Source organism: Chaetura pelagica, unplaced genomic scaffold (genome assembly GCF_000747805.2).
Source record: "Chaetura pelagica isolate M959 unplaced genomic scaffold, ChaPel_1.0 scaffold456, whole genome shotgun sequence".
Taxonomy (NCBI): domain Eukaryota; kingdom Metazoa; phylum Chordata; class Aves; order Apodiformes; family Apodidae; genus Chaetura; species Chaetura pelagica.
In genome coordinates this window covers 1,146,276-1,159,451 of record NW_009953574.1, presented here as the reverse complement: position 1 = coordinate 1,159,451, position 13,176 = coordinate 1,146,276, and the positions used below count along the sequence as shown (strand labels likewise).

General features: G+C 39.7%; 1 protein-coding gene across 1 annotated transcript in view; it reads left to right on the top strand.

Annotated features, from left to right (window-relative positions):
• The first annotated feature begins 4,474 nt into the window (after positions 1–4,474).
• Positions 4,475–13,176, top strand: part of ABCB7 (ATP-binding cassette, sub-family B (MDR/TAP), member 7) — a 28,777-nt gene continuing 20,075 nt past the window's right edge. Inside the window, exons 1-3 of the mRNA XM_009999652.1 lie at positions 4,475–4,546; positions 5,831–5,917; positions 12,239–12,358. Coding sequence (XP_009997954.1) covers positions 5,864–5,917; positions 12,239–12,358 — 174 coding nt within the window. The 5' untranslated portion in view covers positions 4,475–4,546; positions 5,831–5,863. The remainder of the gene's footprint in view (positions 4,547–5,830; positions 5,918–12,238; positions 12,359–13,176) is intronic.

The following is a 13,176-nucleotide window of genomic DNA, read 5'->3' as shown; positions in this document are numbered from 1 at the left end:
GGGCGCGGGGCCTGCGGGGCGGCCTGTGCCGGCCTTGCCTCGCTCGGTTCTCAGCGCTCGCCGCCCCGCGGGGGGCCGGGAGGGCAGCGAGGCCGCCGTCCCGCTCCGGGAAGCAGCGGGGAAACCTGTGCGGGGGGCCTGGGGCGGGGGGACGGGGCGCCCTGCGAGTGGTTTGGTGACTGATCAACTCCTGGGCGAGTCTGGGCTCAGGCAGCTTCAGGCTGAGCCTTTCCCTCCTCTGTGGCTCTGTGGAGGTGGCTGCCCTGTGTATTTACGAGTGTTCATCTTTTTTGTGGACCATCCCTTGTGTTAAATGTTTTGTATAGAGAGTAACTTAGAGTGACAGCTAATTTTGTGTTGTGTGGGGAAGGGAAATGGGAGTTGGAATTCTTTCTGGCAGCAGTGGAGGACTGTAACAGGTCCCAGTGGATGTTTTTATTTTCCTTTTGTTTCGTTGCTGCAAGTCAAGACTTGAGTATGTATCTCCAGTTGAATAAGCCCAGCCTTTCAGGAATTCCTACACGTTTTTCAGACTGAGTGGAGAAAGTGTCTCAAAGACTGAGTGAGCAAACTTTCCATAAACTCTTAGATAGCTACTATTTCTGTTGGATAATAAACTTTTTTTTTTTACTTTTTTTTTCCCCCTTTCCTCTCTCTCCCCCCCAGGTACAACTTTTCCAGACTTAGCTTTTCATTGTCACCTGCCTAGGTCAGTTGCCCCTGCCAGGCTGAGTTCTGTCACAGACTACAGTCAAATTAATTGTTCATTCAGATGAGCAGGACTGAAGTAGTGAATTTTTTGGGGTTTAGTTTTGAAACTTGTGTGAGACAGGAAGTTGAGAGTTAAAGTTGATGCAAACCAGATAGATTTTGATATGTTAAAAAATATCTGGGTACTCAGTCTTGTCTGGTGTTCCTGGAAACTGAGTTCAGATGTTAGTAAATAAACAACAATGTTATTGTGGTGATGTATAGGAGTATTAGTTATAATCCTGTCTTCCTTTTAAGTGTTTTTATTTTCATGTGAGAAATGCTAATCCTTGCTGATAAGTTTTAATTGCCACATGTTGCTAAATGTTGATTTGCACTAGGTTTTCTGAGCTAGAAACCTAAGACTATGTGTGTAATGTACATATATATGTATTTATCTCTGGCCTTCAAGTTTCTAGGCATTTCTGTGTTACAAAAATGGTCAATTATGCCTTTCTTTTTTTTTGTCTGGTGATTAGTTTGTCCACATCCAAAATGAAGGAGACATCAAATTCTATTTGATCTGAAAATTAAATGGAAGGAAAACAGCATTTGGCTGAAAAGGTTCAACAGTGTTTTGACTAAGGAGAAATATTTTACTAGCAATCTGTGTAAGAAGTACACTGGGAAGTTTCTTTCAGAGAGTACTTTGGCAGTTGTAAAAAACAGGGCTTTGTAAATTATTGTAACGGTAAAAAATAGAAGAGACTTTTCCCCCCCCTCCTTGCATTATCTGGCCTTTCCAGCTGCCACAGGACATACGATTAAGAACATGCTCTGCTGCATAATTGAATAATAACCCTTCCTCTTGCAGTGGTTTTAAGAGAAGTTTCAGGTATTTTCATTAAATTTATTTATGTTTTGCTTTTTTTTAACCGGAATCCTGGTCTGGTTTGTAAAATTATTCTGATGTTTCTTGTCCAGACATCATTTCATGTGTCTGTGTGTGTTGCTAAATTGTCTTCTCTAGACTTTGGTGGTGTAGTTGATCAGCTTTGATCTATGGGAACTATTAACAGTCTCCATCAGTCAACAGCCCTTACTGGCAGAGAGATGCTTTATAATAGCATATTTGGAATTGCTTGAATTTTCAGAATCCCTTTATAGAGGAAGTATTGCTGCTGAGCAGGTCAGCATTCTCATATGTGTGTCTGTCAAAATGGACATTAATAATGCTGAAAATTGTAGGAAGGAAGGATGTATCATTAAGTAGAACAGGTGAAAATAGGGGAACTTGTTCTGCAAGTCATTTGGGGGATATGGGGGGAGCACAGACTAAGCAGCTCTTCCTGTAGTAGAATGTGCTGTGGAGCATGTGAGGTTTCTGCTTTGCCACTGAAACGTGTTTTACCAAAACAAGCCAAATGTGAGGGTTGTATTCATAAGATGTTACAGGGCAGACTCCTTAAGGTATCTTTTTATTATCCTGCTTTTATTTGATGAGGGTGTGTGTACAGAGCAATTGCATGTTGTCCGTTGTTAAACATAACTCATGTTTATATTGTTCATAGGGTGATAGTTTAGTCTGTATTTATACCAGAATATTTTCACTTTTACTCTTTTCTTCCTCTGCTCTTTCCTGTTTGTCTTTCTTGCTTTGCAAGCTCAGGAAAATTAATGGTGGGACTAGTCTTTGAATTCCACCATCAAGTATCCTTCCTGATACAGCTAGTTTGAAAAAAAACATCCCTGGTAGATTGGTGCAGTATGTCTCAAACATACTCCAGAGAGAAGCTTTTAAGTGTAAATTTGACCTTGTGCAATGTGTTTAATCCCTGTTGTTTTCTTGCATTTATAGTATTTAAACTACTACCAACAGTCATGACACTTTAGCAGTATGACTTTTATGTGCAATCAGTATGAGACATCTGTTTCACCCTTTAGAGTCATATCTGAAATACATTAAAAGAACATAATGGTGCAGAGTCAGGCATTCAGAAGTCAAGAAATGCCACAATTAAAGTTGCCTGCACAATGTCTTAAATTCAGAAATAAGCAGGACTTGCTCCTGCTCCTTTAAAGCAGGAACCTGCTACTTTTATCTATTGCAATAAGGTTCAAGTATTCCTTTTCCTTTGTAGTCTTAAATCTACTGGGAGAGAGTTGTAGTCAGGGAAAGTGTATTTTCTGTTTAGGAAACTGCCGGTATTTGTGTGGAAAGTGTATTTGTTCAGATGGAATAATCTGTGCTGAAACTGAAGCTATGAGTGTATCTGCAATGAAGTGCCTTATAAATGCAGCTCCTTCAAGTAACCCGAGTCTTGGAAGCATCAGGGCAGTTCACCCAGGCCAGTTAGCTCCACCAAGTGCAAAATGTATCATTCCAATGTTTACTCTTTCTCTTTATGTAATGTCATAACAATGTTTGAAATAAACAGGTCCCATGTGGTGACTTGTGGGGGAAGAGGAGACTCAGAGACTTCTCACTCTCTACAACCACCTGAAGGGAGGTTGTGCTCAGGTGGGGTTGGGCTCTTCTCCCAGGCAACCAGTGATTGGATGAGAGGGCCCAGCCTGAAGCTGAGCCAGGGGACGTTTAGGTTGGATAATAGGAAGCACTTCCTCATGGAAAGGGTGATCAGACATTGGAATGGACTGCCCAGGGAAGTGGTGGAGTCGCCATTCCTGGGGGTGTTTAAGGAAAGACTGGATGTGGCACTTAGTGCCATGGTCTGGCTGATGTGGTGGTGTTAGGTCATAGGCTGGACTTGATGATCTCAGAGGTCTTTTCCAGCCTCAGTGATTCTTAAAAATGACCAAATTCTAACTTATGGCATGTGTCTTAGGAAAAGAGCAAAGGAGCATTTAACACAAGCTTTGAAATATGTGGTGTGCTGCTGTTTGTCAAGGTTGAAAAGTAACCTTTTTATGATTGAGGTGTTTCTTCCGTTTTGACATTAGTCCTTTGCCCTTGGTTGATGAGCAGTTGTTGCTCTGTGATAGTGATTTTTATATAGTGTGAGGTGTCTGGTTAATATTGCAAGAGAGCAGTAAAGGATTTAATATTGGATGTGTCAGAGATGTTGTGGCACCATCATTGCTAACCAAAAGAGAGGTCCCTGTTTGCCACTGGGGAAGCACTGCCAGCTGGGCCATCGAAGGAAAATGAATGTAGCATGGAAAAAGCAGAATATCTATAAAAGATGCACTGACAGATTTGTGAATTTTTAGTATCTTGTGTCCTGCCTACCTAGAACTTTAGTCAGCCATGCTGTAATTGCTGATAGTCCCAGTGCCTCCGAGTCAGGAGCTGCAGCTTTGATTAGCCTTGTGGTCTGTGAGACAAATGTGGCGTGCACTGAGCTGAGAGGAACTGGAAATGGCAGAGCCCATAAGCATAAGAATAACTCATAATGAAACACAGAACAAAAGAATATTTGAAAGAAATCAGAAGGCAACCTGAGAGAAAATTAAAATGAGAGGAAGGGGAAAACTTTTGGGTTTCCTGGTACAAAAGGAACAAAGTCTGATGGGAATGGGGATTCAGGAAAGGGAAAGGTTCATTGTCATTTAGCACTTTTAATGGTTGAATGTAATTTATTTTACAGCTGCTCCCCACCAGTATTCTTTTTCTGTGGTCAATTGTTAAAAAACAAAGCCATCTGCCTTGTTTCCATGTTACGCTTGTTTACATAAACTAGATGAATGTTCTCTGAATGTGAAGGGCATGTTCTGCATTAATTTATTCTCGCTTTTTTTTCCCTTTTTTATTCTGTAGGTTCCACCAATTTGCAAGCAAAGATCATGGCACAGTCTGGGAGGAGATTATTCAAGGCCCTTATTAGAGGCTTCAGAGGTAGGTATAAATTGTTTCTCTTCCTACTTGCAGGTCAGGGGAAACTCAAGCCCTTGGGCCATCTTTCAGTTTAGTCTTTTATTTTTAATAAAAATAAAACTCTTTACAGTTTTGAAGTGCAGCAAGTTAAATGACAAGTTGTGTTTCTGCCTCTAGAAAAGGAGGTAATATTGCTTAGAATCTTCAGACTGTTGCACTCCTCTCAAGAAATCTTTTTGAATCTCTAGAAACTAATGATGATACAGGAACTTACGAAGAAGAGTTCTTAAAAATGTGGGGTTTGTGTGTTGATACTTAGATTCATGCTGTCAGGCATAGAAAATCCCAGTGAGCTGTGAGCTTTCCTTGAATCTGTAGGGCTTTATTACTTCAAAATTCTGTTTGGTTTGTGGAATATCAAGAAACTATAGAAATTTATTCTTACCATTCTGAGTGCCAGAATGTTGGACTCTTATTCCTATGAGATCTGATTTTTACGTAATGAACCCAGAAATTGTCAACATGTAGCAAATCTTTTAAACAAAATGCAAACTCCTTTTGAATAGCTTTAGTGTGTCTATTGTTTGTGGCAAGCACTCTGAAATTGATCTTGGAGAAATGCCTAGCGGTAGTGGGTTGTTATTTTTTAGTACTCCTACGTACAATTCAGAATTTTTCTCTACATTTATTTAGCAGGGAGTCTTGGCCACATGCTAAGAGAAGTGAGTATTTGTTTTTAAAAAGCAGGTGCTTTTTCTAACTGCCCCTGTACATGGATTGCAGCAGGGACTCTTTACTGGCTGAAATTGTACCTGTCATATGGTACCAGGAGGCCATTCTCAATCCTGATAGGAAAGAGAAGTGTGAAATGGATTTGTCTATTTGTTTTGCCCCCAAGTAAAGTTTCTCTTTCTTTACATGGAAAGGGTATTACTGCTTAAATGTGCTCTACTGTATATGTTAATATGCCTGAGTACAGTTGTCCTCCAACACTTCAGTTTCTTTTCAGTGTTCCTTAGTTCACTTTTCCATTTTTAGGTGTCCTTTTAATTGATATATTGAAGGCTCTGTTATCTTTAAGCTGCTTGGAAAATGCTCTTTACTATACTGCAGATTTATAGTCCCTTTCTTACTGTTGTTTCCTTATAGAAGGCAAGGTGTTTAGAGAGAGGTAATCTCTTGTAATAAAGCAAACTGAGACAATTTGAGGATGAGGGAGGAGGAACAGACTACTTGTTCTTCCTGTTGACTTTTACATGAATGTTTCCTGAGGATCTTGCAAATTGACTTCTCATTTTCCCACAGATCCTCCCAAGGTGGCAGCTGACAGAAAAGAGAATGTGTTGGCATGGACATGCAGGTGGAGGACTTCACACAGATCCAAAGGAAGGGGTAAAAAAACTGCTTCATTAATGCTGCTTTTTAAATAAAAAGTGATCAACTCCCTCCCCCCCCAAAAAAAAAAGCTGAAGACCCCAAGCAATAATTTGTGAAAACTATTGGTGCATATGTGAATACTGTAGCAGAGTAAATACTGTTTAGTTGTGGATGTGGGCTTACTAGCTCTTAAATTATCAAATGTTTATAGGAAGAGTTGAAGTGCTCCACTGGTTTAATTAAAAATACAGTCTTGGTGTCATACAGTTCTTTGAGATTGGCCTGTGTTATATCAGCTGTTTCTCACAGAAAGTGTGTTCCCTTGTAATTTACACAGAATCACAGAATCCTAGGGGTTGGAAGGGACCTTAAAAGATCATCTAGTCCAACCCCCCTGCCAGAGCAGGGTCACCTAGAGCACATCACACAGGAACACGTACAGGCGGGTTTTGAATGTCTTCAGAGACTCCACAGCCTCTCTGGGCAGCCTGTCCCAGGGCTCTGTCACTCTCACAGTAAAGAAGTTTTTTCTGATATTCTCATTGAACCTCTTATACTCCAGTTTGTACCCATTGCCCCAATTTATTGGGGTTTGTTATTTTCATTTGTGACTGATACTTCCCTGCAACTTGTCATTCAGGGTAGTGGCAACCACGCTGTGGATACAAGTTAGTGCATCAGGTGGTAAAATTGCACTTGGAAATGAGGCAGGGAAAGAAGTAATTACATTGCATATATTTTTACTTGGGATTAATGGTAATGCATCTGATGTATTTTGACTGTATTTATATTCAGGAAGCATATTTTAAAATAATTATGATAGTTATGTAAGGAGAAGCAGTATCTTTTATTAGACCAAATGATTACAATTAGAAAATAAGGCATGCTTTTGGTTTTGAATGTCTGCCGTGAAGGAGACTCCACAGCCTCTCTGAGCAGCCTGTCCCAGGGCTCTGTCACTCTCACAGTAAAGAAGTTTTTTCTGATATTCTCATTGAACCTCCTATACTCCAGTTTGTACCCATTGCCCCAATTTATTGGGGTTTGTTATTTTCATTTGTGACTGATGCTTCCCTGCAACTTGTCATTCAGGGTAGTGGCAACCACGCTGTGGATACAAGTTAGTGCATCAGGTGGTAAAATTGCACTTGGAAATGAGGCAGGGAAAGAAGTAATTACATTGCATATATTTTTACTTGGGATTAATGGTAATGCATCTGATGTATTTTGACTGTATTTATATTCAGGAAGCATATTTTAAAATAATTATGATAGTTATGTAAGGAGAAGCAGTATCTTTTATTAGACCAAATGATTACAATTAGAAAATAAGGCATGCTTTTGGTTAACAACACAGTATAAACTCTGCATGATTAAAATGGCAAAATGAAAGCTCTTGAGTTTATCTAACTTTAATTTTCTCACTTTGCGTGCAGACTTATTTCTGATGCTTTGTGTATTTGCAGGATGATTCTGTGATGATTGTAACCTGTTGAGGCTTGGGTGGGTTCTTCCTAAAATTGTAAAGATCCTGGTGATGACAAACTGAAATTTCAGTGCAGAATCCAGGTCCTTCAGGGTTGGTTTGCTTGTGCTTAACTGCTCTGACAGTGTCTTTCCTACAACCTCATTTGTAAAGAAACGGAAAAGGTAAACCTAGGGTTTCCTCTTAAAATTTTGATCTGAGAGTTGTCCCTTCATTGAAACCAAAGCTGTTTGTGCTAGAGGCAGAGTCAGAAGAGATGCCACCAAAAGGTATGCTTGGATAGTAAGAGAGAATTTTGTAACCTAAGGCATAGGCAGCAGACATTTGTCAACTGAGCCCCTTCCACGTGATGGGCAAATCTCTTTAATCATTCTAGGTAGTAGGTGTTTAATTACAAGGTATTTTCGTTGGAGTTACTACTTTCCAAAGGTCTACAGCTTGGCATCATGCAGGAATTTAAATATCAGTGTTTTCTCTGGTCACAGGGAAGTGGAAGGTTCTGTTTACCAAAGCAGTAGTAACATGAAGGAACAGTGGATGTTCCTTGACATGAAAATTCACTAGGAATATGGTAGCCAGATATTCTGCTTCCAGCTGTTATCTTTTTAGCCTACTAGGCAGTGTAAATATTCCAGTGGCATTCTCCATTCACTCATTATTTGCAGCTGTTCCTCTATCAGCCAATCCCCTGACTTTTTTGTTCCAAGACATGGAGCTGTAATCTAGTTAATACAGGACTTGGTCAGTTAAGACTGTTGTCTAACAAATCAGCTGTGAAGGATTGCCCAGGAGAAAGCATCAAGAACTTAGCTGTAGGTGAGGTGAAATGTGAGAAGAGTGGAAAAAAGAGAGAGTAACACTGGGTGCAAAAGCCAAGAGATTCTCAGCAAAGCTGAAGGGAAGGGAATCTGATGTTGCAAGTGCAGTTCTTGCACTTGTGTACACAGGCATTTGTGCTCAGTGCAGCAGAGTGCTGGCACCAGTTGACCACAGAACTTTTTCGCCTAGGATGATGCTTTCAGGAAAACTGCAGGTGATGATGTACATGTCATCTGTATTGCACCTTCCTCTCCCAAAATTTTTTTGACTGACCCAACTGCATTCTGGAAACTCACTTTGGGACTGATGTTTGAAATTGCCTCTTTTGTAGAAGCTTCAGGGGATACAGAACTGAATACTAAGGGTAAACACAGAGTGTGAGGGGCATGTTACCTTCATCTCACAAGTAGCTAGGAGGGAAGCTTACACATCTGTGTTTTTATAAAATGATTCATACTTGCAGCAGTGGCTGATGGAAAGTATGAGGACAGACGACCTAAGAACTTTGAGGAAAGAGTTTGGAAGGAATATTCAGGTCCTAGTTTGTCATTTATGTAAGATGATACGGCAAATGAAAAAAAAGCCTGCCCTCTTCCTCACCTTGTTGTTTGCTACATAAGTCACTGCATGGTCAGACAGTGAGCTGGTGTGAAGTGAACGAGCTAGAAACTAACATCTCCAAATAGTTGGAACAGCCTCTTCCTTCCCAAAAATACACTGCTGCTTCACTCCCAGCAAGCTGCATGGCATGGGCTGAAACACACTCTAAATGCCTCTTGCTATAATGAAAAAGCAGTTAATTTCTCAGCCATGCTTTTTCTCATGTTGCTGAATTTGCAGGTGTGTCTGACTCTCTTTACTGAGGCAAAACCCTGCGATGAACTGTAACAGTAGTTTTCTGCCAGTTTCATAAACTGCATCAGTTCATCAAGGTGTTCCATGAGCTCCAGGGGTGGTGAGAGAAATGGGCTGGGGCTGTACAACTGAGTGCTTCAGGGAGGGGAAATGCAAGGGAGGAAGCAAGTGAGCTGTTAGTGGTTTGCAGAATAACCTCCTGCAGTTGTAAGACAGCTTGTGCTAGTACAATAAAGAGCATGATAGAGCTTTGGGAGTGAGGACACAGGGAGCCAGAACTGGGTCTTTTTTATTCCTCAGCAATGACAGCTTAAATGCAAGTCAAACTGCTGTTTTCTTCCATCGTGCTTCTCATAGCTCATCATCTTGACATAGGCTTTATCCATAAAGTCACAGGGTCAGCCCAGTGAAAGCTTTGCAATACTCAGTAATCTTGGTGATTGTGAAGAGGAATGATGACTTTTTTTTCTCCTCTTCAGGTATTTTAAAAGGTCTAGAACCTGGATAGGATTAGTCAGGAGGACAGGAAGATAGTCAGTGCTCAATTCCTTTGCAAATAGTCTTTGGTTTTTGGTGGTGGGTTTTAAAAACATGCTGTGTTCAAGAAGAAGAAAAGGCTTTTCTTCTTTGCTCCCTGCTATATTAGATTTATAAACTGTTCCTTCTATTTCTGTAGAAATAGGCCTTGGAAGAAAATATAAAACATAATTGTCACTTAAAAGGAGGTAAAATAAATGCATCTCTTAACCTCTTTATATACCACAGAAAATCAAAAAAGGGCCTGGGTCCATTAAATAGATTGCTCATTTTAGTTGTTAATGTTGCCCCTTGCATATTTAAACCATTTTCAACTCATGTTTCTGTACAACAGTAACATTTATTTCATGGTAAACTTTGATGTAATATGTGTGCATTTTGCATCTCCTTTGATATTTCTTGTTCCTTTGCAAGGCCTTTGGCAAATGACTGGCTGCCTTCTGACTTTTTTCTGAGCAGATTTACTTCTGTCACCATTCTGAGCCATGAAGAAAAGGAAATGGATTCCTTGTTTGCAGCCAATGTATTTCATTCTTTTTAATAGCTTTTCTGTGCAAAGTCTGACTAGCCAATAGCAACGTATAATTAGAACTGCTCTGGTTGAACTAGTATCTTTTGTGTTTATGTGATACGATTTTTTAACTTCCTTTTAACCTGTAAGTGGTGATCAAAGATGTTTGCCAAGTGTTTGAACTGGTACGTATGCATATCCTTGGCTGAAATGGAAAGATGCATGTGTCTGCTGCAGCAGATACCTCTGTCTCCTGAATGGGGTAGGACACAACAAACCATTTTGTGTCCTCTCTTCACTTCTCAAAAATGACTATGTGGGATTTGTAAGTCGTTTGACATGTACTTATACTGTGTAAAGCTCCAGTGCAATTGCAGCTGTTAACAGTGCGTTACCTCTTCCCCTAGACTAGAAACACTGAGGTGAATTTTCTGGTGATTTTAAAGCTTACATGTGTAGGATTGGCTTCCCCAGTTGCCTCAGCAATCTTACCTTTTAACAGAACTCTCCTTTCTTGCACATTCACACTTGACCTTACCAGAGAATTTCTAATTTGTTTTATCCTCTAAGTCAAGGAGCATTTAAAGCACACAAGCTAGTGAGGGAAACATTAAAATATATTGTAAAACTCCTCCTTTTTTACTGACTTCTATACGAGAAGGCATCTTTAAAAGGTGTGGACTAACTTCTTGTTTCCCACCCCACCTTCTCTGACTACAAAATATTGCCTGAAATGGAGAGATTAGCTGCTACTTGCTGCCTTCCCTTCAGCTTTAGATAACCTTGGTGTCTTTCAAGTTAACCCCAGGGTAGCCAACACAGAAAGCTGAGTTGTTGGTACTTGTGCTGTACATTACTGTCTGTGCTGTTAGTCTTGGTTGGGTAGCAGGGTTTAGGCCTCAGGTAATACATTTAGCTTGGGAGTTTAGTGGAATATGTCTCAAATGTAAGTGATATAGACATCTATCCTTCTGTAAAATAACCTACATTTCTGTATGATCAACCAAAACCATCACCAACAAAAAATAACACCAAAACAAAACCACCCCAAACTAAACCCCCTAATATTTCTCAGGATGATTTATTTTCAGAATGCTGGTTTTATTCAGAGCAAAGTTAGAGGTTTGGAAAAGAAGAATCTATTTGAATCATTAATTAAAATGGACATAATCAGTGTAGCTAACATGGCCTTGTGCCCCTTCTGCCTCGTGAAGCCTGGTCACCCAGTTTCAAGGACCATTCTATTAAATGAAGTGGTGACAATGGAAGCTGTGTTAAGGCCAGTAGAATCATTGTCTTGCTGGTGATCATAACTTTGTTAGCCACACATTGAAGGACTTTCTTTTGGGTTCCTGAAAACATTATCTGTAAGACACAAGCAGAATAGGAGTGTTTCTCAGTTCTCTGCAAAGGTTATAAGATGATCAAAATCTGTGGAAGTGATTGCTGGAAATGCTTAAATTTGTAGTATTTGTAGAGCTGAAATTTATATTCAGTTCAATTTACGTATCAGCATAAGTGTTCAGTTTGAAATATTTGAGTTGCTATAATGCTAGTGATTTTTTAAAAATACTATATTCTGTTATGACTCACTGAATTGAAGCAGTTTGTTCTCCAAACTACTTACATTTGTTGCAGACTCCTTAGACTTCCTTCTTGCCTTCATTTTTTGTTACTTCATCATTTATTTTTGGCATTTTTCCTCCTTGTTTCTGTGCTGTGTTAAAACAGTTTCCAAAGGAGAAATATCAAACCTTTGTATTTTGTACAGAAATCTTGAGAAGATAAAAAGGAGAGCTCAGTTTATTTCTTCTGTGGAGCATTTCAGCTATGGTGAATTGTGGCTTTCTCTGTGTTCCATTTCCAGCTAGCTGGACTTGCACTCTTGAGGATGTGTGAATAAGTACAATTCATCTGTTTTAACAGCGTGTCATGGATATAAACCTTAAAACTCAAAATGTGAAATTTCAACATGCAGTCCTAGGCTCAAACATTGTGAATTGCCTGTTGCCTGTCAATTAAAATACAGAAGTGATCCAAATGTATAAAATGAATTATTACTTATGCTATTGTTTTGCCTACTGGAGTCCCTTTATAATGCCATGGCTTTGTTTGTTCTTCCTTCTAGCTGAAGGACATAGATGCCAAGAAGATTATCAGAGCAATGCTGTCTTATGTATGGCCCAAGGACAGACCAGACCTGCGAGCCAGAGTGGCCATATCTCTGGGGTTTTTAGCAAGTGCAAAGGTAAGAACAGATATCTCATTGTGCTGTGATTGTTACTGTTCACCTGAGTTTGTACAAGGAATAATTTTCATCGTTGTTATTTAAGGACTTTTACAATTTTAACATCTGTTTCCTCTATGAGGAGCATATAGGGTTAGAAATAATACATTGGGTTTTGTAACAGGGTATGTATGCCTGTGCTGTGCATGTGTGTGGTGGGAGCTGCTGCTGATCAGAATTTATTTCCATTGCTCACATTAGTCCAGGAATTTCTATTGCAAATAAATGATTTACATCATCACTTATGGGAAATGTGAGCTAAAGGTAGCTTACAGATCTCTTCTTGCGTGGAACTGTATCTGTCAAACAAGGTTCCTTCACATTTCTGTGCCCGTTCTCACCTCTGAACTTGAGCAGTGTGGTGGTAGGAACTCTTGCTGTGCTGTGGAAAGGAGAATTTGAGCTCCAGTCTTTTATGAATATTTCTCTGTGAGATCACAGTGGAATTTCTGTTGTTTCAGGGATTCCACTGGTGTCCAAATATGAAGGAAGCTTTATAACTTATTTTTTATATTGAGCCATGCTATCATTCGAATGATTGTTCTTGTAGTCTCTGGATTATGAAATGGAGGGTTGCTCTTACCTTTAGTTTGTTGTGTGGAAAGGTCTCCTTACACTCTTGCCTGCAGCAGAATTATAGTGTTTATTTCTTCTATGAAAAACAGGCATGTAAAAGCTTTCTGGATATTAATGTGGGTTATACATAAAATTTTGTGCAAACCTTCTAGAAATACTTCAGACAAGCATATGTTAACTGTGCAGAAAATAAAGAAATGTTT